Genomic DNA, 26746 nt, shown 5'->3' with positions numbered 1-26746 from the left:
CTATGACCTATCCAAACTACATCTAGCTATTCTTTATACCAAACAAACACCCTAAAATTAATTTGCTTACAACTTAACTTCTACTTCTATTGAAAAATAAAAGATTTTACATTAACTCCTTCCAAGCAGCCAGGCCAAACTCTCAGGCACCAGTCAAGATGAATGCCTACATAGGTTCGTTGTCCCCTTCTGGGCCCCACTGCCATAAGCCATCTNTAATATAATTTTCTCCAGACTCATCCATGTTGCTTCAAATGGCAGAATTTCATTTTTTTTAATGACTGAGTAGTATTCCATTGTATATATGTGTGTGTGTGTATATATATATATACCACATTTTCCTTATGCAGTAGTGTGTCGATGGACATTTAGGTTGACTCCATATTTTGAGTATTGGAAATAGAGCTCTGATTAACATGGGAGTGCAGGTGTCCATTTGACATGAAGATTTCCATACCTTTCAATATAAATCCAGTAGTAGCAATGCTGGATCATATGATACTTCCATCCTTAGTCGATTGAGAAACCTCCATATTGGCTTTACTAATTTACAATCCTACCAACACAGTAGGAGTTTTCTGATTACTCCACATACTCGCCAGCATTTGTTATTCACAGTCTTTATAATAATGGCCAGTCTATGTGAGATGAGATGATATCTCAGTGTGGTTTTGATTTGTATTTTCCTTATGATTAATGATGCTGAACATTTTTTCATTTATATGTTTGCCATTTGCATATTTTCCTTTGAAAAATGTCTGTTCATCTCCATTGTACATATTTCAATTTGATTATTTGTTTCTTTTTTTTTTTTTACTCTATAGGTGTTTGAGAACCTTATGTATTCTGGATATTAATCCCTTGTTAGAAATCTAGGAAAAGACTTACTGAATAAGATCTGAAAAGAGCAATCAACAAAAGAAAAAACATACAAATGGGATTATATCGTTTACAAAAGCTTCTGCACATCAATAGAAACTATCAACACAGCAGAAAGACAACCTACAGAATGCAAGCAGTTCTCTTGAAAGCACAGATTATCTGTGAGGACACAGCAGCTGCTGACCCCAGGACACCTCTCACAACTCACACACCTTATGTCAGAGGACATGCAGACAGCACCACCAGCTGCAGAGCACTGAGGTGGACAAGCTTGTGGGAGGCTGGGGTCAGACAACACTCAGGGAATGGGCTGAGTAGTGTGGTCAGAACCATCAACCCTTGTGACTCAATGACCAGAGGACACATATACAGCCAAATATCAGAGCCCTTAAGTTTGGAAACAGACCGGAAGCAGGATGGAGATAGACATGTTCCTCTGAAAACACTTTTAGGGGAAAATTACTAAATCGCATTAGCAAATGAACTGAGTTTTCTAATTTGGACCCTGGACATAACACAATTACTTGTGGCTTTCCTTTACATACAGTCACAGTCTCAAAAATTATCACACAGATCAGATGTGAACTTCAAAAGGCTGACAACGTATTATGAAAATAGTAAATCAACCAGTGTCACACTCATTTTTGTATTTAAAGGGGAATTTGAAAGTGATTCAGAGTATTTTAGTTAACATTTACTAATTTCCTCAAGACCCTGTTACATTTGAAGTTGAACTGCATTATCCTGTGTTAGAAAGTCTGATAGGAAGACCGTGAACAAAGTATGACATGGTGATTGGTTTATTACCAAGTATCAAACATGTGCAGTTTATAGTGTTATCTTCAGGCATAATATTACCAAGTATCAAACATGTGCAGTTTATAGTGTTATCTTCAGGCATAATTGAACTTCAATAAAGCCTTTGTCATAACATCTAATTTTTAAAATCAGCATTGCTCTGGCAGGTATTTTGATTGTTGATTTCTGGCCCTGCACTCCCAACCATCTTGTATTCACGTACTTAAACCATTGCACAGCACATACCGCTAAAAGCATGCAATTTTTTGGAATGAAAGCTCCCATTTTGGCATTTCTTTCACCTTTCAGTCTATTTAATCTTCATCCAATTACAGGCACATTTTGAGGTGGTGCTGTGGGTTACTGTTTGATCTCTAAGATTATTCTGTATTCATACTCCCCCTTTCTTTTTTGCCTGACAGGTCTATTCTTAAATCTCTCCTCTTTTTTCATCTTCATAGTTTTCTTTTTCTCTCTATTTCTTCTATATCGATGACTCCATATATATATAGATAGATAGATAGATAGATAGATAGATATAGATTATCTCCTCAGTTTGAATTTCTGCTGGTATAAAATTACTGCAAGATATAATGTCATAGATATTTCCACCAAAGTTTTTTTTTTAAGTAGATTTATAGTTTAAAGTATTATAATGAGATATTTAATCCACTGTAGTTGATTTTTGGATGTGGTGTAAGAATTCAAATTCATTCTTTTGCATAGTCATATCTAGTTTTCCCAATACCATTTGTTGAATAAAGTATTATTTTCCACACTGAGCAGTCAATAGGTTCAGAAAAAACATTAAATGAAATTCAACATAAATTAATGACAAAATATTTTTAAAAACCCAAACAAACAAAAAACCAAAAAAAACTAGTAGTAGAATGAAACTACCTCACCACGATGAAGTCTATATTTAATAAACCCACAACTAATATCATACCGAGTGGTAAAAGAGTAAATTTTTGGTCCAAGTTCTGGAACAAGACAAGGATGCCCATTCTCACCACTTCTATTTATCATAGAATTTCTGACAGAGCAATTCAGCAAGAAAAAGACATAAAACACACCGGAAAGGAAGAAGTAAAGTGATCCTTATTTACAGATCAGAGAGTAAGGGCGTGACCTTATCTATGCAATTCCAATAGTCTCAGCAACAACAAGGAATTATCCTTTTATAGAAGAACCTAAAGTGTGTGGAGTGTATTGTTTTTGCTGTTGTGGTGTATGAGTTTGTGGCATTTTGTTTGGACAGAGCATTATATTAAATGCAGATCTGAAGAAGTGTACGGGTGTGGGTCTGTGACCATAAGTGTGTGCCAGCGTGTGTGCTGTGTGTGCACATGTTCTTGGAGGCTCAGATTAAATGCATAATGACACTGTTACTTAACATCCATCATCTCTTCAACTTTGTATATAGCATCAAATTGTTTCATTTGTGAGACTCTTCCTGCGACATCTAATGACTACTATGCAGTGAAACGATAGGCTCAAAGCAATCCTTTTCTGACGATCAGCTGAGCATGTAACAAAATTTAGGCCAATATTATTCTTTCTAAGTCTCTAAACTTTGATTAATTCAGGGATGTTTCAAAGCTATTGTAGCTGAACTTCTGGGATGGCAGTCATGAAAACACTGAGGGAATATTGACTATGATTTTGAATATAATTTTCTTCCCATACAGAAGTTCCTTCCTGTCTCTTCTCTTACTCTAAAAGCACCGTGCATGTTCAGTACTCTAAACTCACTGCCTCCTAGTCATGTTTTCTGCAGCTGAAAACCAAATCTCTCAACAATAGAGCCAATTTTAGTTGCATGCTTAAAATTATTGCAGAGCTCTGGCTTCACAACACTATGTGGTAGATAATGGGCACACTTTACAGCAGCAGTGCAAAATGATCAACTTCCACAGATTTATGGAGCTCAGGACAACCTGCACTGAGGTGTATATATAGCAGTGCATGATCTAGAAGGGCACAAACTGTGCACCTTATTTTATGTAGTAATGAGAACACTCTGGGCAGTAGGAAGTCTCCATGACCCTATGAGCACAGGGACCATGTCCAGTGCAGGTGCAGAGTGAGGCGGGGCAGAAATTACTGTCACCCGACAAGGTTCCTGAGAGTGTGCTCCAGTTGCCTGAACCTCTTCTTGTTCAAAGGGTGATTAGAGGGAAGGCAGATGTGCAGTCCTCTATGTCTCCAGGACTGACTAGAAACAAGAGCAAGGTCAGTCATCCACAGACTGTTCGTGTAGGGAGTCACACACGTGTGCAGACGGACTGATGAGCATGCACTTGTTTAAGCAGTGAATATAAATGACTTATGGATTCACCTTCATCTCTTATTTTAGCAATGCCATCCCTCTCTGTCCTAATCAAAGAGAAGCTGGAGCAGAACACTTGGGAATAAACCCCTGCACTCCCTTCAAACACACCCATCTGCATCCTGAAGGTAGAAGGAACTCCATCTGTCTTGTTCTCTACTCCCATTCTGTAAGAGGGGTCACATAAATAAGGGTCCCTGAATGAGAATCAAGAAGCAGTACCATGATTGTTGTAATGGGGGCCTCACAATCTTGACTTCATCCAAACTACAGGGCTCTTCTGAGGACATTCTGTTCTGAGACCCCCTGTCCTGAAATAGGCAGGTGTCTCCATGGACAGCAGATGTGGAAGCCACACCCCTGTGAGGGGCACGCAAATCTCCTCCAGCCACACCGTCTCATGGGTTGAAAAGCCAAGCACTGGGCCTGGGTCAGTGACTCCTGTGCCCCACCATGGACACGCTGTGTTCCACTCTCCTGCTGCTGACTGTTCCTTCCTGTGAGTGCTCTAGTCAGGGACTCCCATGGGGATGGAAAGCCTCCAGTTCTCATCCCGAATCAGCTTTACCTTCTTCTTGTGCTTTCTCCACAGGGGTCCTGTCCCAGGTCACCCTGAAGGAGTCTGGTCCTGGGCTGGTGAAACCCACCCAGACCCTCAGGCTGACCTGCACCTTCTCTGGGTTCTCACTGAGCACGTCTGGTACGATTGTCAGCTGGATCCGCCAGCCCCCAGGGAAGGCACTGGAGTGGCTGGCACTCATTGATTGGGAAGATGATAAATACTACAGCCCATCCCTGAAGAGCCAGCTCACGATCTCCAAGGACACCTCCGAAAACCAGGTGGTCCTAACAATGACCAACATGGACCCTGCAGACACAGCCACATATTACTGTGCACGGAGAGCACAGAGATACAACCTGGGGTGACTCCTGTGCAAGAACTCAGGCTGGATCCCAGTGTGCTGCCTCCTCCTCTGCAGAACAGGAAAGTGTGGCAGACGCCGCTTCCTGGCAGGCTCTGGGGTTTCTTGTCCCCACCCAGCATAGTCGGAGCCCTGTCTTCCTTCTTTTCTCATAAATGACAAGTCCCCTGTTAGTGGTGCTCACAGGTGAGATGATGACCCATTTTTTAAAAAATAAAGATTCATCTTGAAAGGTTGAAATTATCTAGGGCAGATGGGTCATCCATATAACAAAATTTGTCATGGTCTCATTTCTTTGAAAAAGTGAGAAAAAAGAAACATAATGTTTGCCTTTACTTAAGTGTTGGTCAAAAAGATAAGAAATGAGTAGAGGGAAAGAGAAGCACAAAGAATTGCAGAAATACAGAGATAACCTCTTGCAATGAAAAAAATGCAAATAATAAAAATATAACATCAAAATGGTCAGAAAGGCTATTATAAAAAACAAAAAAATGAAAAATGCTGGTGGGAATATGAAGACAGGGTATCTATTATGCACTACAGGGGAGAATTTAAATTTTCATAGCCATTATGAAAAACAGTGTGGAGGTTTCTAAGAAAAAATTATAAAACTATATCTACTATATGATCCAACAGTCTCAGTCGTTCTACAGGGCTCCATTTCCTCTGCTCCTAGAGGCCCAGGTGTCTCTGCCGTGGCCTCTGACAATCCCCCTGACATGTATAAATCCAAATGAAACGAAGTCAACATGTCGAAGAGACTTCTGCACCCCCATGTCTATTGCAGAAATGTTTATAATCACAGATACATGGAATCAACCTCAACATATATCAGTGGATGCTTAAAAACAATGTGGTATATTAACAGAATGGAATACTGTTCATTCATGAAAATGAAGAAATCTGTAATTTAAGACAACATGGATGAGACTGGGAGACATCATGTTGAATGAAATATTTCAGGCACAGAATAACAAAAACCACATAAGTCATTCATATGCAGAATCTAAACATAAATACATATATACATATACAATATTGAGAGTAGAATAGTGGTTGCTACGTACTGGTGAGAACAGAGAGCAGAGGGAGGTGGGAGAGGCTGGTCAGCAGGTGCAACGTTACAGTGAGAGGAGGAACGGGTCCTGGTTCTTCCTGCACAGCAGTCGACGGCTGATAACAATAATGCATTGCACATTCAAATAGACAGAAGACAGGATTTTGAAGGTTATCACAACAAAGAAATGATGACTGTTTAAGGTGACAAATATGCCAATTACCATTATTCACTCATTACACAATGTACGTGTATATGGAAACATCATTTTCTACCCCAGAAATATGTACAATTTTATGAGTTAATAATAACAATTATCTTAAATATATGTAGTGTATGATTTTGTTTATATACATTTTACAAGGTGAAAACTAATGCGATGCTGCAGAAAGATCAGGAAGTGTCAGGTGCAGGTGTGAGGACTGATAAAGGCCCTGGGAGGGTTACAGTAGAGCAGTAGGACACATTCTGAGATGCAGGTGTGTTCAATATTTTCGGTGTGGTGATGGTTGCACAGCAGCTCACATGAGCCCATACTTACCAAGTACAAATGTTAAATATGTGAAGTTTACTGCACATCAGTTATATCTCAACAAGTTTCCTACACATAATAAACGCATATATCAGTAGAGAAAGAGAGTTAGAATCATAGATAAAGCCACATGAACTGTCACAGACTCCTGAATATATATCTCCATGAATATTGTTTCCCTGTGTATTCTAAAGTAAACCCTAGAATGTGGTTAAATCACAGAATGTTTTGATGACAGGAAGAGAGTTCAACATACCACACTAGGTACGGTGACGCCAGCACTGGAGTAGGTCCTGGGAGGCCGGCAGGTAGATGGGTGAGGGGCACAGACCAGACAGTGGGCTCCCTGTGAGCAGATGTCAGATCTTGGGCACGTCACACAGCTCCACTGGGTTTTTTGTTCAGTTTTACTTCTGTTAAATGGAGAAAAACTGACACCTATATGACATGTACTTTACACATATGTAAAACATGAAGTATAATCTTAGATATTAGTATTATTATGAAAAGCAAACAATAAGAAATAATATTCTCTCAAATGCTGTCATGGCCATTAAACTCTGCCTGGACTCTCACATCTGCTCTGGACACTGTCCTCTCCACAGGCTCCCACCCCGGAGCTTGCTGTACAGCAGGAGAACGTGCAAACAGGTGAAACCCAGCTCTGTCTGGACCTTGCAGCTCTGGGAGACCAGACCCAGCCCCAGATTCCCAGGTGCTCCCATTCAGAGACTACAACTGAACACAGATGATTCACCACATACAATGAGCTGAGCTGTGATTTCCTCATTGCTATTTTAAAATGTCATTTTATGGAGAACTAAAGACATTTCCTAAATCAGTGGAAATATGGGGATTCCTGAAAGGTCAAGGGGTGACTCTGTTTCGTGTCTGTCCTCAGCAGCAGAGAGAGCAGAACCACGCCCCTAACAACCATTTTTAATCCATTCACTACTGCGTGTTCCTACAATCCAATCACCCCTTCAAGGATCCACCTTTTGATAAGCATAATAGGATTCCCCACCGTTTTAACAGTCACAGTGGGGACTAATTTTCTAATGCATAAAACTTTGGTGACTCAAGTCAAGCTTCAGGGAGTTTTGTGGGGGGTATAATTCAATCCACTACACGTTTCCTATATGGATGCCACTTATTTATTTTTATCACTTCAATGCTCTGCATAGAACTCTCAGTTCTATATTTAAGGGAAGTGGTAAGAGAGAGTGTTATTTTCTTATTCTGATCACATATAACAAACATAAACTTTCAGTGTTAAGGATGTTATTAGCTGTGGGATTGTTGTGTATGACCATGAATTCAGTGAGGGATATTAATATTATAACTAATTTGTTGAAATTTTTGTTATTACAAAGATATTGAAGTGTGTCAAATGCTTTTTCTGACTCTGTTGAGAATATCATATATTTTTCTACTTCATTTTGTAATATTTTCTATCAACTATCTTTACTTGCTTCTTTTAAACCTTTCATGCATCCCAGAGTTAACTCTTAGTTAATCATGGTTCAGAATATACAGGAGAGAGTCCTGATGTCCAGAATGTTCTTGCAGATGCTCAAATGTGTAGAGAAAAGAAACAGGATGAGGTGGCTGCTGGGCACGTTTCAATGGTAGAAATGATTATTCTCTAAGCAAAAAAGTCTATGTTATTTATAAATAAACCAGAATGATAGGTGGATGTTAAAATTTCCAACTCCACAGAAAAACTTTGGTATGCTCCGTAGTAAAACTACCTCTGGTGAAGAAATGTTCACTCAAGTTAACTAAGCTGTTCCGAACTACATTAACCATTGGGTTGGACCCAGATTTGTCTGAGTTTAACGTATTTATTAAATTTAGCTGGTGTCCTAATGTGTTTAAATGGGTCTGTGACAATCAGATAGTTGGATATATATGAAGGTAATTTTAAAGACTCATGTAAAATAGATTTAACCATAACATGAATTCTTCCATGAACTTTTTGAAGTACCTGAATATATTGAGTAGTGAGATATCGACTCTGTTCACAAAGCTGTCTTCGACCATCAGCCACATCCAGATTTCTGACCAGCTCCTCCACCAGATTTTCTGGCCTGGAAGAAAAGGACCTTGAACTTGGGGAGGGGAGACCCCAGGGAGAGAACTGAGTTCCCTGAGGACACAGCCAGGGTCCTCCTACTAGGGTGAACCCTAAAGACAGGAGCCTCCTCTATTCCTTTTCACCTTTACACACGAAGGCACCTCCCACCTGCAAATGCTCACTTAGGCAGCCAGATGAAACCACAGCAGCATTTACTTAAACTCATGCTACTCTTCAGTCTAACAAATAATTTCTGAGAATCGTACACCTCATCCACAAGAATATGGAACACTAGTGGTTCTTCCTGATTCTAGGGGTGGACCCCAGATGTGAGTGTCTGAGGGATCCAGACTTGAAGTATGGGATGCTCCATGTGGGCACATGACTCACGTTGTTTCCCTCTTTTCCAGGTGCCTATCCCAGGGGCAGCTGCAGGAGTTGGGAGCAGCACTGGAAAAGCCCTTGCAGTCCGTCTTTCTCGGCTGCACTTTCTCAGGATTGTCCATTGCCAGTGGTTATGATTGGATGCCGGGGACCAGCCCCAGCACAGAGATTGTAAAGGTACCCACTGGTAAGGGATCCCCCAAAAGGGAGGAAGGGCAACGTCGGCAATGGATGGACAGCAAACACACAGACTCAAGGGATCTGCTGAATGCTGACAGTTTATTGAAGCATGTACATACTTTTTATACTTTTTCTTAAAGGCTACATAATCATTAAAATAATCAATGAACAATATCATAATATCTCTTTGTAAGTAACATATGTTCTAAGAAAAATAGCATTACAGTTTATTCCCAGAAAAGACAATTACAATGTCTTTTTCTTTAAGCAAGAACGTTACAACCCACTGGTCCCATATAATCATCACTTACAATCATTACTGCAATTTTACCTACACTACATTAAACTTTCTATGACCTATCCAAACTACATCTAGCTATTCTTTATACTAAATAAACACCCTAAAATTAACTTGCATACAACCAGACTTCTACTTCTATTGAAAAATAAGATTGTACATTAACTCCTTCCAAGCAGCCTGGCCAAACTTTCAGGCAAGAGACAAGGCAAATGCCTACATAGGTTCACTGTCCCCTTCTGGGCCCCACTGCCACAAGCCATCTCCTGAAAATCCATAATCATAAGTATTATTAGTATGATTAAATATTTTACTGTAATTTTGAATCCTATTTCCAAATCTCCCAGAGCGATAATTATGAGGCAGCAAAGAATAAAATATAATTAGGCATAGCAAGCACACAGAGCTCCAGAAAATCAGGGTGGAACGCACATGGGGGGATGAGGCAGGTGGTGGGTAAGTTCTCTCAACATGTTCCTGGTTTGGGAGATTTTATGAAGGCTCAGAGACATGGAAAGATGGGCTGACCACACACAGAAACAAGAACACTTAGCCATATAAATGGAGGAACAGAAATCAGAAGTAAATAGCCTTGGGGATGGCTCATTAGACTTGGAGGAGGGAAGGTGGCAATTTTTGCCATGGCTTCATCCTTCTCAGCTAAACAGGAATCACATCTGCTGTACCGTACAGGAGGCACCCCCGCAGTTGGAGATGGATCCTCCAGCACCAGCCGAAGAGGCTGGAGTGAATTGAATGCATAAGTTGTGTTGGGAACACCCACTACATCCCATTCCTCAACAATTGAGTCACCATTTCAGTAGACACATCCAGGAACCAGTTCTCCCTGCAGCTGAGCTCTGTGACTGCTGAGGACACAGCCATGTATTACCGTGAGAGACCAGTGAGTGGAAGTCATTGTGAGCCTAGACACAGACCTCTATGCAGGGGACAGGAGGGGGCTGGGTATAGCTGTTCCTTAGGAACACCCGGGGACACGCAGGACACACAGGGTGCAAGGCCCAGCTCAGAAGCAGGTGCTGGGTGGGAAAGAGAGGGGCTTTTGTCCCTGGCCAGTGGTTTTCTCTCGTCATCACCTTGGCTGTATGGAGGGCATCTCTTTCTTTATTCTCTGTGGCTCTACTTTTTCATGTCCATCTTCTGGACAAGAAAGTAGAGAGTAAATTTCTCTCTGAACTGATAAGATGTGACCAGTCACTTGAGACCCTTCCTTTAACCAAGTTTCTATGTGACTTTTTTTGTTGTTGTTCTTTTAGACAAACAAAATATTCTAAGCATTCTTTCAATTCTTTTATTGGTGTTATGAACTAAATTGTGTCCCACATTCAAAATTCATATGAAGAAACCCTAAGACCAAATGGCTCTATATTTGGAAATATGACTTTTAGGGTGGTAAATAATGTTAAATATGATCATAACTGCAGGGCATAGTCCAATCGGACTGTTTTTCCTCTGTGAAGAGCAAAAGACACCAGAAGCACCTCTCTCTCTCTCTCTCTCTCTCTATATATATACAGACTGGACTCCAGGGTCCGACACAGCGAGAATGTGAGAATGTGGCCCTTTACACGCCCGAAGTAAATGCCTCACTAGAAATCAACCCTGACCATACATTCATCTTAGATTTTGAGAATCCAGACACATGTGGGAAAAATTCACATATACAAATATATAATGAATATCCCCACTGTCTAGGCCACCCAGTCTGTGGCACTTTGTTATGGCAGCCCAAGCAGACCAATGTAACACTATCCGATTTGCTCAGTCTCCTGGATGGGGAAGCAGCCCAGTGAGGCTGGACACATCTCTCAGATTTCCCTGAGAAGGAGGAGGAAAGATCAGCTCTGAGATGAAAACCTGCTACCGTCCTACCGGGTCATTTTTCAGTCAGTCCTCCTGGGTCATGCTCTGGTCAGGGTCACTGAAAGCAGCTATTAGGGCTCTGCACTAAGAAGTGTCTCTCAGTTTCCACCTGGAGAATCCATTTGTATGATGAGAACCAGCTGCACAGAGTTCTCATCCCAAACCAGCATCTGCTGTACCATGTGAAGTTCATGTCAGAATCCCCACTAATTCTGTTCCTAAACATGGGCTACATGGGGTCTAAATTCCACTTTCTTCTTCCCAATCTTCCTTGAGCAATGGGTGCAGAATGAAGCCTCAATACAGTTTGACCTCAATGTAGCCAGCCCCACATTATAGCCTGAATTCCCTGTCACGTGTCCATCCTTCTCTGGACACACCAGGGCAGGTGACACAGATATGGATCAGAACTGTCATCAGTTGCTGTGCTGAGACCATGTGCCCCACACATATGTGATTTCATATCACCCAGGCTCTACTGCAGGACAGTCCCACATCCTGTGGGGCACAGCCAACTGCTGACCCCAGGGGTCCTCTGATAACTCACACACTTGTGTCAGAGGATGTCCTGATGTCCCCCCCAGCTGCAGAGCCCTGGGATGGGGAAGCTCACGTGTGCCTTGGGTCAGGCAGAGCTCAGCAGCTGGAATGGGCAGACTGGTCACTCCCATGTCACTAATGTCCACAGTTGGTATTAAAGGAATAAAACATTATCAACAATACGGATTATAATAAACCCAATCTATGGTAATTTCTAACGGTAGACTGAGTTGACTGCTACAAAATGTCATTAAAAATATAAGAAAAAAGTCCCCTTGTGCTGCTCAAAGAGATTAGCATGTCTCATGCACACATTATGCTCCCCCTGGAGGCCAGGTCACCCTGTCAGTAACTGTAGTTCCCACAGTTGTGTCAAGGGAAATCCCAGAGAAAGAAATAAACAGGTTTGAGCGTGAATAGACACAATCATTATTTCATTAGTACAGTTTTATTATCTTTTAATGACAAAATACTACAATTATATTCAGAAGACTTCTGTCACCTCCATCATGTTGAGATGCTTGTCAACTGACCTGTCCATCCCACATGGGTGAACTCAGTGCCCCTCATGATCCATAGGACCCAGCGAGTGTAGCTGTGTTGACTTTTCTCACTGCAGGTCCTATGGGTCACTCCCAGGTTCTCACTTCTCCATGAACATACTGTGCTTTTTTATGATTTGTCAGTATATATACCCCAAATTTAAAGATTTTTTTTTCTGGTATTGTTTGACAATCACCCTTTTGGTGAAGTGAGGAAACCTAAAATCACAGCCCTGTTANCATGGTTATGTAGCATCATTTACAGCACATTTTCACTATGTCCCTTTTTAATCGTCGTGCCACAACCTCACTGTCTGCATGCTCCAGGGGCATGTGTTGTGAGTGTCATTACCAGGTGAGTTCAGTGCAGTGTCCATCCACAGAAGACAAACCATGTAAGACGCACCATGACATGGAAGAGCCTGTCCATGTAGCCCATGAAATGAAGCATGAAGTGCATGAAGCGAAGGAAGGCATAATTGAACGTGGCTTGAGTGAGTCTAGGAAATGGTCCACCACTCTGTTCTAGCACAAAGGACAGACAAGGCGACTATGTCTTAGAGGTATTTAGGATCCATGGGCTTCATTGGCCGGGGTGGGGGTGCTGGGGTTGGGTACTGACAGGCACTGTGGCTGGAAAGCACTACAGCATGAGTGACAGCTGAAGGAAAGGTCACCACACACATGGGGGGATGAGGCAGGTGGTGGGTAAGTTCTCTCAACATGTTCCTGGTTTGGGAGATTTTATGAAGGCTCAGAGACATGGAAAGATGGGCTGACCACACACAGAAACAAGAACACTTAGCCATATAAATGGAGGAACAGAAATCAGAAGTAAATAGCCTTGGGGATGGCTCATTAGACTTGGAGGAGGGAAGGTGGCAATTTTTGCCATGGCTTCATCCTTCTCAGCTAAACAGGAATCACATCAATGAACAGAGAATGAGGAGGGAAAGGAAATGGGACTGGAGAGAGGAAAGTCACCCGAGAGTTGAAAGTGTATTTACAGGAACCTTCCACATGGCAGGGGCAAGAGTGGAGCTCATGCGGCTGCTTCCCTCTGCTGGTGCCTCCGCCAGCACCTGGTGCAGGTGACTCTTCCTGCCTCACCTGTGCTCACAGGTCTGTGCTGTTCCTCCTCACCCAGAGTCTATGATCACGGTCTTTGATCCTCTTGGCTGGTCCTGCTGGACTTGGTCTCCTGGGATTCCTCTCTCAGACCCTGGATCCCTGGGCTCTTGATTATCTTCAGTCCCTTCCTCCAGGGCCACAGGGACCCACTCTGCTCTGGTGAGGAGGTGCCTCATTGTGGCTCTCTTGTCCCATGCAAGTAAGTCGTCTACCACAGTCATCTTTGTGCTGATGGAAGGTGAAAGGAGATGGGGGAACAGATGTGTGTTTTCATGTGTATGTGTGTGTGTGTGTGTGTGTGCACACGTATACGTGCATGTGTGTGTGTGCGTGTGTGTGCATGTGTGTGTGCGTGTGGGGGTATGTGTGTGTGTGTCTGTATGTGTATCCGTGTGTGCGTGCGTGTGTGCGCGTGTGGGGGTATGTGCGTGTGTATCTGTGTCTGTGTGCGTGTGTGCGTGCGTGTGTGCGTGGGTCTGTATGCGTCTCTGTTGTGTGCATGTGCATGTGCGTGTGTGTGTCTGTGTGTGCATGCGTGTGTGTGTGTGTACTGTGTTGGGAAAGGTGAACTTACACCTGTTTAAAGCACAACAGGACACTGAGTATGACTCAAAATGACCTTTTTGACCTTATAGTATTTTTCCCTATAAAATGATGATAAACCAAAGGAAATAAGTCACAGTTTATGAAATATTGTGACCAAGGGGGGTATTGTTATTCAAGGCTACTACAGGGGTGCAGGAAGAGAAATCAAAAAATTCCAAAGAGTATGAGAAAAGAATCAAACCCTGGGGTTGATGGGTCTGGGAGATCAGGGGCTGCCTCCACAGGGCACGGAGGACGAAGTGGAACACAAAGGATGAGACCCCTGTGGTCAGAAATGGGCTAATACTCTTCAGTTTCCCCCAAACCTCTGTCCCAGAGAAGAGTGGCTACCAGGCACATTCGTGATGGAGTGTCCTCAGGTGGATCCCTAAAGTGATGGATCCCAAAAGAGGTGGATCCCACAATTGGTTGGAGGACTCCAGCCCACACACTTGGACCCAAGATGTCACCCAGCCCCTCCTGCTCTGCTGTCCTCTGCATCCAGCAACACACCTGATTCTCTGTTCTGTGTCCCCGCATTGAGGTTGGAATGACAGTCTGCACACTCAGGAGCATGAGGACTGCTCAGACGAGGGCTGCCTGTGTCCTCTGTCCCTGAGCATGGAGACCAGCCCTGGGAAGAGGCCCCAAGGCAGAGGGTCACCGTACTAACTTCCACTTGTTTGTCAAGGACTCCTGGAACTTGCAAATTTCCCCCCAGCTCTGCTTATATCAGGGACAATGCTGGGGTTGTCAGAATCCCTCTCCCCCTTTTCTCATCATCCAGAGCACAGTTTCTCTGTGAAAGACGTTATTTTCTCTCTGAAAAAGACGAATATTTTACCCCTTTCTTTCTCTGCTGACAGCTCCCCAGTGTGAGCATCAAGTGATTCATAAATGTGGTGATAGGACGAGTGTGCTGTGTGACACTCATGGGGATTTTCCCTCTTTTTCCATGTGACTTGTCCCAGGTGCAGCTGCAGGAGTCAGGCCCAGGACTGGTGAAGCCCTTGCAGACCCTCTCCCTCACCTGCACCGTCTCTGGTTTCTCCATCTCCAGTGGTTGTGGTTGGAGCTGGATCTGCCAGCCTCTGGGGAAGGGGCTTCAATGGCTTGGATATGGTCACAACAGTGGATCATCATGGAGGACAAACTATGTCCCCTCGACTCAGGGCCACATCTCCATCACCTCTGAGGGGCCAACAACCAGTTCTCTCTGCAACTGAGCTCCGTGACTGCTGAGGACACAGCAGGACGTTTTGAGAGGAAGTCAGCGTGAGCCCAGACACAGACCTACTGCAGGGACCACCAGGGAGCACAGAGGACACACTGAAGACAGGGTCAGCCCAGGAGCAGGTGCAGGTGGAGGTTAATGTCTGGTTTCTTGTCACCTTCTGGGGCTGCCTCCACATATGACAGTTTGCCCAGGGAACCTCCATTAGTTTATCATTCTGTTCCTAGCTCTGATGTCTCTGAAATAAAAAAGTTCTGTTGTAACAGAGAAAACATTCTCACACACAGTGGATTTAAAAACTCTCTCTGTCATGATTACCAGGATCAGTGTCCTGAGGAAACTCAGTGGAACCTTATGAGGCTTTTCCAATCAGACTCAGTGCAAAGACCCCAGGAGATTCCCTGATTAGAGCAGCGTGTTGGGATTCTGAATAAAGTCAAGAGAGAGGCCAGTCCCTGATCAGTAACATATTAAATATTATGGGTCTCACTTCTAACCATTCTCCTGACACTAAATTATGAAGCATAGACACAGCAGTGACCTGATGTCCTTTTGATCATATTCAATTATATTTTTCGGTAGTTGTTTTTCTCTTTTTCCTTTTGCTTTTTCTACTCCCTGGAAATGCAGGATGTGGTCTCTGTGTTCTAAAACCCAGGACTGAGTTCCTTTACCTGGAGCTCAGGTGTGGCTCCAGCTGTGCCGCCTGCAGACACCTGGGAGAGACTGATGAGACTTTCTTGCCCTTCATTGTACAGGACCTTCCTGCTGTCCTCTCTACCAGGAGCCACATGGGGAACGCAAATGAACACTAGCAGACAATGGGATAATTGGGGATTGCTCAGAATGGGATACTGATGTACAACCGACCTTGTGCTGCTCAAACTTTCATGACATCTCCTTCCTCACCTGCAATTTTCAGGAAAGGTTTGGATGGAAAAACTTGATGTGGTGTGAGCTGTAGGTGATGGCACTTGTGGTGGCTGGATCGACATGACGGAGTCTATAGGGACAGCCATCAGGAAGGACCTGTTGGAACACTTGTGAAGAGCTATAGTTGTGTGCACCATGGAATTTCATCTTCTTTGGTTCTGTTCTGATTGGAACAAGCCAACCGAGGTTTCTAGGATAATCTTCCTGGATCTCAACGAGCTGATGGCAGGTTCTATCAAAATATAAAGCACCATCAGAACAACATCTAGATAAGATTTAATTGAATAACAGGATACCTGTTTCATCCACATACAAAACTTACTAAGGCAATAGTTATTTTATATTTTTTTATTTGCCAATAGACCGAAATCCACATTATTATCAACTCTTAAAATAATTTTTAGTTTGGGTGTTTTAATAAGCAAATCCCAAGACTGGATTACACTTCCATATCTTTTTCAAGAAACACATGCATCCTTTGGAGATCAAAAGCAGAGGGTCCAGCTAAGAGTTTGGGAATATGTCAGTCCACGATGCAAGTCTGACTCTGAGTAAAGGAAAGAGGGAGGGACGATTGGGTGGAACTTTGCTAAATTTCTATTCTGTCAAAGGAACTGCAGCAAGGTTATTGAACCACCCTGCTGCCAGACCTGCCCATCAGAGGACCCAACATACCCAGCCAGGCCCTGCCTTAGCATCACCATGGAGCTCAGTCATGACTTGACAGTGAACCACAGGACAGGGGACCTCAGCATGCACCATGTGGTGAGTCCAGAGAGGAGAAACAGTGTCTTGTCCAAGTGCATTGTGATTCCTGCAGTTGTAGGTGTAGAACATGTATCCTCAGGAAAACCTCACAGTTTGTAGATTTTTATATGGAAAAAAAATGGTTTTATTTTGTCTTCTAGATGACAAATAGACACAAATATGAAGTCTGCAAACAAGTGGAATTTCCACATTTAAGCCAAATGCATTGTTCTTTAATTCTGTGCAGTGTCCAGGCACAGAGTTGCGTTTCTCATGAGGAACTGATAACCACTGAGTAAAGACACTGGTCCCCACATACACTGGCTTCTCTCCCTGTGCAGAGATCTTGGGTGGAATGTGTTTGTGTCTTATCCACACTCTCCTTTCTCCCCCCATCGGAAGATCAGACACTTACCTGACTGTGGGATCTGGGGCAGGAGCTGGTCTGCACACCTCACAGCCTGCAGAGATCTCTGACGCAGTATTAAAGTCAGAACACTTTCATGGGTAGGAAAGATTCTGGTGAATGCTATTCAGGTCTAACTTAGGGCTCAGAATTAGAAAATCAGCTCATTTTCTATATCTCAGCTCCGTTGTGCAACTCACCATCATCAAAAGCACATGTAACAATTCAATCCCCTTTACTGACACGTTGTTCTTACCTCATTTAGTTTTATGTTTAATTAAAGAGAAGTTCTATGATTTACTTGTTCCAACCTAACCTCAAAATTTGCTGGATTTATTTAGGAAAAAACATCACATATAACAATGAGTTCTTTACTGTTACTACACTGTGTGTGTGAAGACATTTCCATGTGGAGTCTGGAGCAGTGTGTAAACCAATAATTGCATGTCTCTGTCCATTTCTCTGGTGCTGAAACTAAGGAATGTGCTTCCAACACAGGAAAAGGTCTCCTAACATATTGGTGAAGAATTTGTGTGTGTGTGAAAAATTGTTAGTGCCATCGATTTATTTACATATCTTAAAGCCTAGCGAATACATGGGTGAGATGCAGATGGAGAACCTGTTTGTAAACACCTGGTTCATGACAGGTGTAAACGCATATGAGTGTAGAGCTGCTTTGGGTTCTAAGAATGGAGTGTGTCGTCCCCTACAGGAGACGGAGGAGACCCTTGTGCTGCAAGTGTGCTGATGGGCAGGGCAGAGTGAGGGCAAGAGGGTGACTGTCACCGTGCAGGGCCTCCTCTCCTAGGAGCACCCCTCCTCTTCTTCCTCACTTTGAAACTCTGACATCTTTATCAGGATGGGAAAACCACTCACACGTATCATCATATATTGATGGAGGTCCAGGCACGAGGCTTGCACAAGCTTGTTTCTGAACCTGCTGCCTGAGGACATGCCCTTCCTTCTTCCTGTCTGTCCTGGGTCTATTCCCATGTCACCCCTTTGCCACACCACCATCCTCTGTGCATGGCCACTGCATTCCCCATTATGGCACCCTCTGCTACGGCTCCTAGAAAACTGCCTCACGGTTTGGACTCCATGGCTCTGGCCTGCAAGCTGCTTCCTGCACAGACTCCAGCTCCTCCCTGATTCTACAAGGCATGAGGTCAGGATCCAGCCATGGCCATCTCTTCCCTCCTTGCTCTCCCCTGAGCCAGGACATGTGTTCTGACAGCCTCGGTGCCATCTCACACAGCAGCTTAGACTTATTTCCTTGAGTCTCTTAAAGATGGTGTATCATGTTTCATGTTGATTTTCCTCTGTTTGATTTTTACTTTAACTCATTGGCTGCTCAGCCAACTTTTTAAAAAAATTTCTAAATGTTGGAGGATTTTATATATTTCTCATGTGTTCATGTTTACTTTCATATCACTGTGGTTGGAGAAAATTCTTGAATTAATTTCAATAGTCTTTTGTTTGTTAACATTTGATTTCTCACATAACATGACTATTCTAGAGAATGTACCAGGTGGACTTAAAATTGCATATTCTGTTGCTGTTGGATGAAGTGTTCTGTGTGTGTTTGTTAGGAAAATTTTGTCTGTGGTTTTCTTCATTTGCACTGCCTCCAAATTGATTTTCTGTCTGAATAATCTGTCCATTGTTGTCAGTGGATTATGAAGTCTCTCACTATCATATTTCTTGAAGTTTATCTGTTCTGATTTGTTCATATTTCTGTAATATACTCATATCTAGGTGTGCTGATGTTGGGTGAATGTTGGATTCTTATTGCTATGCCTTCATGATGGATTGATTCTTTTTTTTATTATGCAATGATCTGTGTCTGTTCTTACAATTTGGGGCTAAAGTATATTATGTCTCATAGAAGTGCACCCCCCTGCTCTCTCGTGATAACCATTTGCATGGAATATCTTTCTTCATACATTAATATTTTCCTATGTGTGTTCTTAAGGCCAAGATTAGTTTCTTGTAGACAGGACATGGTTGGTGGTGTATTTATTTATATTTTATTTAGCTTCTGTGAAAGTATACATTTTGATTGGAAATATCATTGATTTGCACTTCAATAAATTATTGATTGTTAAGGACTTACTATTGACATGTTGTTAATTGTTTTTCTCTTTGTACTTTGTTCCAATTCCTCTCTCCTAGTATCTATCTTTTTGAATAGATTTTTTTTGTAATTTTACAATTTTTTTCATTTCCCTTCATCTACTGAGTATCAACTATAATTTTTCTATATTTTATTATTTCTATGAGCTTTACATAAATGATTATATATATATATTATATATATATATCCAGGAGCATGGGATGTCTTTCCATCTTCTTGTATCCTCTCTAATTTCTCTCAGGAGTGGTTTATAGTTCTCGTTATAGAGATTTTTCACATCCTTAGTTAGTTCAATTCCTAGGTATTTTATTTTTTTGGTGGCTATTGTGAATGGGCAGGCTTTCTTGATTTCTCTTTCTGCTTGTTCACTATTGGTGAATAGAAATGCTACTGATTTTTGTGTGTTGATTTTGTATCCTGCTACTGTGATAAACTCTTTTATCACCTCTAAGAGTTTTTAGTAGATGATTTGGGCTGTTCGATATATAGGATCATGTAATCTGCAAACAGGGACAGTTTGACTTCATCCTTTCCAATCTGGATGCCCTTTATTTCTTTCTCTTTTCTGATTGCTCTGGCTAATACTTCCAATACTATGTTGAATAGGAGAAAATCCTTGCCAAAATGAACAAACATCCAAAAAGAGATACCCGAAATGCAAAAAACCAGGAAAATACACCACCAAAAGTCAATAAATGATTTTATATATTTAGCAGTCAGTTTTAAGGTGACAGCAACTTAAATTCACTCACACAAAAAAGTACTTCAGCAAATTCATGGAAATATTTATATCATCTTTTAATTCTATTTTTCCACAAATATTTTAAAGTAGCTTCATACAATAACTCTTCACTTTTATTCCGTACTCTGTTAGTGATGCCATATTGTACATCAGTGTACATTATGCATCAATTAACTAATTATCATACATATATGTATTCTTGATAAATTTGTTACTTTTATACTAGAGTTTAAATGATTTATGCACCTCTATTACAATATCAGGGTTTTATTTTATTTTATACTCCTATTAATCAGTAAGTTTTCTATTTTCAATACATTCTTACACATTGATATTTACAGTCCTTTTTTTTCATCTCAAAGACTTCTTTTTTGAATTTCTTGAAAGGCAGGTTTACTGGTGATAAACTCCCTCAGCTTTGGTTGATCTGGAAAAGTATCTTTCTTATTCCTGTGAAACAGTTTAGGATCGTATTCTTGGTTTGCAGTGTTTCTCTTTCAGCCCTTTAATTATATTCACCCCCCTCTTGCAAGGCCTATAAACTTTCTGCTGTTAAATCTGCTGATAGCCGTATCCATGTTCCCTTGTATGTGAGATGTCACATTAACCTTGTGGGTTTCAAAATTCTCTCTTTGTCATCACTTTTAAAAATTTTATTATAATGTTTCTAGATGTAAACTTCTTTAGGTTTACCTATCACACTTTTTTTATTATAAATAAATATCACACCCACACACATGATATCTTAATGGGAGTATGACACACACAACTTATGTGAGTTTCATGCACAAGTATGATTAATATCATGCCAAGTTATCACACACAAACATGCAGTGCATTTTATGAAAAACTGCCACTCCTGGATAAGAAATAGCAAGTGGGTCACTTCAGCCAATCTTCCCCTGCCTTTTGCTTGTTTCTTTGCTTGACGTTCCAATATAAATTCTCTGATGAATTTTAAAATTAAGTCAAACACCACTTTTAACCTTTTTATTTATTTATTTATTTATTTATTTATATTAGTTATGTATATTCTTGATATGCAATGCTGATTGTTACACCTTGTGTCGTGCCAACGTTTTGAGGGCCAGATCCATACTGGCAGAATGCTTTTAAACATTTTAAATTTCATATTAAAAGTCATAACTTTTATTTCTATAAAATAAACCTCAGGTAAGGAAAAGAAAGTGTCCATGACACTCTGACTTTACACAAAATGATTTCCTAAGATGTAACTTTAACAGCAGCATTGGTTTGCCTTTTTGTGATACATATTTTATTACAACACTCATTTATTACAGGCAGAGAATCACTCAAACACAGCTGACACAGATTTGAGCTGAAGTGTCCACCTATGTGGTGCCATCAGAATTTCCGCTCATGGATAATAGGTGAAAACTTTAATAGAATTTCAATTATACATTCCTTGCTCATTCTTCAATTCAAATCCATTTACTTCCCAACCAACAGTGATATTTGCTTGACATAGTTAGATATAAAGTCTTGAAAGCAGATGTCAGGCCAACTTTAGGAAAAGTTTATTTTAATGTTATAATTTAAACTGAGGGGGGAAAATGAGTTACTATCAAAATGGAAATTGAAAGTGCATGATAACAGAAGCAGAGAATTCTAAGCATTTAAAACTCCACATTACCTTTAAAATAAAAGACATCTGAAGAAAAATAATTCTAGATAAATGTAAATACCTTTTCTAGACCTTTGAAAGTCATCATTAGAACACAGGGAGAAGGATGAGCAACAAAAGCAAAAATAAACTAATGGGGTCATATCAAACTAAATAGCTTCTTCACAGCAAAAGAAACTATCAACAGAGTGAAAAGAAAACCTATGGAAAGAGAGAAAATATTTGCAAACTCTACATCTGACAAAGGTTTGACATCCAGAAGGAACAAGCATCTCAAACAACTATACAGTGAAAACAAATAAATAAATAAACAATCCAATTAAAAAGCGGGCATAGGAGATGAATAGACATTTGTCAAAGGAAGACATAGGAATGGGCAGCAGGTACATGAGAAACGTTCAGCATCACTAATCATCAAGGACATGCAAATCAACACCACACTGGGTTATCATCTCACCCTAGTTGGACTGACCATGATGAAAAAGACTGAGAATAACGAGAGCTGGTGAGGTTGTGGAGATGGGAGAAATCTTCTTCAGCTGTGGCTGGGGCTGTAAATTAGTGTCACAATTTTGGAAAACAGTGCGGAGGTTCCTCAACAACTACAGATAGAACCAAAATATGATCCAGCAATCCCACATCTGGGTATATATAAAAAGGAACGTAAATCATGTTGAAGGGACACCTGCACTGCCATGTTCGTCACAGCTCTGTTTACAACAGCCAAAGTAGGGAACCAACCTATGTGCCCATCGACAAACAACTAGATACGTAACATGTGGTGTTTACACACAATGGAATGCTACTCACCTATAAAGAGGAATGACATTTTTCCATTTGCAGCAACATAGATGAGCCTGGAGAAAATGAAGTGGAGTAAAATAAGCCAGACACAAAAGGAGAAATGCCACATATTCTCCTTCATAAAAAATATGTAACGTTCTCATACCCCACTCTTTACCACCAAACCAGTAAAATGACAGTGGATTAAACCTGAAAGTTGCAAATGCTCAGACTCTGAGGAGAAGAGCTTAGGGAAGCCCAAGTCAACAGGAGAGAAACAATTGAAAACAGTAGGTAATTAGAAGACTCTGAGACCTACAACTAATACAGAACCTCAGCACCCGTCTCCCAGGCACTGTCCAGCTTGTGGTCACCCCAGGGTGAGACACGCGTGGATGACACCCTTCTCATGCAAGCACCGAGCTGACGTCAGAAGTCTGGGGCTATTTTAACGGGGCCAGGAAGCACATGTGTCTCCTAAACGGCACTTGTTAAGTGCAGCTCTTTCTTTCCTGAGGCTTGGGAACCAAAACTGCATTTCCCTCACCCTGTGGAGCCCACCTGTGCAGGTGATATAACGACATGATCCCCACGAGATTTGCACGCAACAGAAAGAAGGAGGCGCACAGTCCCATCGCAGTCACTGGCCCACAGAGGCTCTGACACCCCAGGCTCACTTTTCTACGTCCCCTGTTTCTAGATCGGCTCCTGCTTCTCTCCTGGGGAAAGGACCCATCCCACCCCTTCTGTGGCTCTTCACAGGGGTCCTGGCTGTGTCCCTGAGTATGTGGACCACCTGGGTTGTGAGTCTGATGCAAACTTCCCACAGAAAAAGGGTGTTCATTGTGGGTGCACTGACCGGGAGAGGCTCCTAGTGTTTGGCGCTCCATGGGGCGAGCTTGGTCCCTTCTCATGGGCATCTGCAGGGTTCCCAAGTTTTGGAGGAACAGACAAATCAACTGTGCATGCCCTTCCCAAGTCTCCATGAGCCCACAGGCCCGAAGTCATGCAGGGGAACTAAGCGCAGTCACCACCACGCCCTTGGCCAGGGCTGCCGCTGCACATGGCCAGTTTGGGACAGGAGCAGGGGAGCTCAGAGGCCTGAAAACCCCTGGAGAGTCCAGGGGAGCGCGCCCGCCACCTGCACGGAAGCCCCTTCTGCTGGAGCTCAGAGCCGCACTTGACATCGGGGCTCCCTGTTACATCATTGAATGGGGATCCCTCGGGTCATCCTGTGCACACCCCCCTCCCCTGGAGCTCAGAGCCTCTGACTCACACCCCCCACCCTGTGGACAGAGCAGGGTCTGCAGTCCCCTCCCCAGTACACACCTGGGTCCTGCCTCCTACCTGGGGCTCAGGGGTCTGTCTGAGGTAGAAAGCCCCCCAGCACCGTGGAGACCCTGCCAAGTGTGCGTTACACCTGCACTTCTGCCACCTTCCCGGGAGCCCAGTGTCCCCTCTGACACAGCGGCCCCTGCTCCCGTGGACAATGGGCAGGGGTCCAGCCCGCACTGACTACGGGGCCCTCCCAGAACCAACTTACTCAGCAGTGACATGCCACACACGATCTTGAATGGACACATCTATTTATTGGAAAACGTGCATGTCTGTCACTGCCATATTATGTAAATCTGATGTTGGTCAGTGTGACTGGAAATCTCCTTTATGGCCGAGTCGTATTCCACAGTGCATGTGCCACGTTCTCCTTGTCCAGTCATCAGTCGATGGACATTTAGGTTCAGTCCATATCTCAGCTGTTGTGAATAGAGCTGCGACGACCACAGGAGTGAAGGTGTCCCCTCCACATGATGATGTCACCCTATGTACAAATACCCAGCAGTGGGATTGCTGGATCATGTGGAAGATCGACCTGTAGTTAAGGAACCTCCACACTGTTTCCCGTAGTGGCTGCACCAATTCACTGTCCCACCAGCAGTGCAGAACAGTCCCTTATCACTGCAGACTCTGCAGCATTTGTGGCTCTCGGTCTTTTTAACAAAAGAATGAAATTCTGCCATTTCCAGCAACATGGATGAGTCTGGAGAAAATTATCTTAATTGGAATGAGCCAAACAAGGAAAGAGAAATATCACATGTTGTCACTGGTAACTGGGTGGAGAGAGAGAGAGAGAGAGAGAAGAAAAGAAGGGAAAGGCCAAAAGAATAAGGACACTAGAGATGGGGGAGGAAGGGAGGAGTTCGGGAAGTGGCATGATGGTAAAAGGGCATAAAGAAAAAGAATATGATTTTTAATACCGAATATAATAATAATAAAAAAACAAATAAAATAAAATGAAGTTCATGAAGCTGAAAAAGATCTTTAAAAAAAAGAAAGAGAAAGAGAAACCTATTTTACCATCTCCTGCCAGGTGATGTCCCGCCTGCCGGCCACTGTCTGAGGATAAGCAGAGTGGAGGCCACTGTGCAGGTCACACACATCTTCTAGCCTTTACTCCCACGGGGGCCTCTTCTCCAACCATGAAAAATTCCATGACTCTGTCCCAAACACAGTGACCCCGAATCCCTCTCTCCTGTTTTCCATGATTGTCCCCAGCCTAAACTAGGATGCAGCCACTTGTCAGGTATGACTGTGGCCTAGCCTTGATCCAGAGAGGACGCTGCCAGGGACGAGGTCCCTCTCATATCAGTGCTGGGACATGACTGCTCACATTTGCCACTTTCACAGATGGAGAACTTGGCAGTGGATCCAAGGAGCCTCCTCCAGGACCCCACATCTGCTTAGAGGTACAGCAGGACCCAAGTCACAGGCAGCAGAGCCCTTGACTCTGTGCACGTCCCTCCACTCCACATACAAGGACAGTCCCATGGGTGATACCACAGCCCCCTGATTGACAGCCTGACAGTGGAACAAGGGAGAGCCTGACCGTTTCCTTGCATGCTCGAGCACTGCAGGTATAACCCATCCAGAGCCAAAAGAGCTGAGGACAATCTGCCAAGGCTGACCCTCAATCATGAGGACAGGTACAGCAGCTCCACACAACACCCATCACCAGGGCACCATGAACTGGTGGGAGGCACCCAGCCTAGGCCTCTCATACCCCAGGACACACATGCAAATGACCCTGGGTGCTGGCAGATCAAAAACCCACCACAAGCTGGGGCAGTGTGGTGTTTTCATCCTGCAGGCACCATTCAGACTCTGGGGTTCCTTCTATGCCTGATGGCAGCTCCCCTGGGTGAGGGTCTTGGGGGTCTGCAGGTATTTACAGGGGCCTGAGTGTGGGATGGAACGAACAACTAACCATGACTCTCCTTGTCTCCAGGTGTCCTGTCTGAGCTGACACTGCAGGAGTCGGGCCCAGGACTGGTGAAGCCGTCGCAGACCCTGTCCCTCACCTGCACCGTCTCTGGGGGCTCTGTCACAAGTATTGATTGGAGCTGGATCCGCCAGCCCCCAGGGAAGAGCCTTGAGTGGATGGGATACATTAGTTCTGGTGGCAGCACAGGTTATAACCCGTCCCTCAAGAGCCGCACCTCCATCACCAGAGACACGTCCAAGAACCAGTTCTCCCTGCAGCTGAGCTCTGTGACCGCCGAGGACACAGGCGTGTATTACTGTGCCAGAGACACAGTGACAGGAAGTCAGCGTGAGCCGAGACACAAACCTCCATGCAGGATGAAGGACGGGTCTGGGCTGCAGGGGGCGCTCAAGGCCCACCCAGCTCCTGTGCCCCATGGAGCAGGTGCAGAGAGGGGATGGGGGTTCCTCTTGGGATCTGAGGTTTCCTCTGCTCTGCTGACTCCCAGATGTCCCTCAGGGTCATTTCCTGCCTTGTTCTCTGTGACTCTAATTTCTCACATTCTCACTGGAGGCAACACAGAGTGAAGTAACTTTCCTCGTGTGCAGATGAGATGTTTCCATTCACTAAGACCTTTCTTTTCTCAGGTTTTAACACAACCTGTTCTCTTTGCTGACACACAAATCATTGTAAAGATCCTTATCTTTCACTAATCAAG

At 43.1% G+C, this 26746-nt stretch overlaps 1 pseudogene and 2 gene segments (V, D, J or C); all 3 read left to right on the top strand.

Annotated features, from left to right (window-relative positions):
• Window positions 1-4465: 4465 nt before the first annotated feature.
• Window positions 4466-4939, top strand: LOC103581954. The segment is given in 2 exon segments: window positions 4466-4511; window positions 4605-4939. Coding segments are annotated over 2 exon segments (381 nt in total).
• A 10138-nt stretch (window positions 4940-15077) lies between these two features.
• On the top strand, window positions 15078-15424 carry LOC103581953 (annotated as a pseudogene).
• Window positions 15425-25949: 10525 nt separating this feature from the next.
• On the top strand, window positions 25950-26472 carry LOC103581952 (the record flags this gene model as incomplete). The annotated part of the segment is given in 2 exon segments: window positions 25950-25965; window positions 26053-26472. Coding segments are annotated over 2 exon segments (436 nt in total), but the record flags the coding sequence as incomplete, so codon positions are not given.
• Window positions 26473-26746: the final 274 nt, after the last annotated feature.

This window comes from Galeopterus variegatus, unplaced genomic scaffold, assembly GCF_000696425.1.
Source record: "Galeopterus variegatus unplaced genomic scaffold, G_variegatus-3.0.2 Scaffold14385, whole genome shotgun sequence".
Classification (NCBI taxonomy): Eukaryota; Metazoa; Chordata; class Mammalia; order Dermoptera; family Cynocephalidae; genus Galeopterus; species Galeopterus variegatus.
This window is presented reverse-complemented; position numbering and strand designations above follow the sequence as displayed.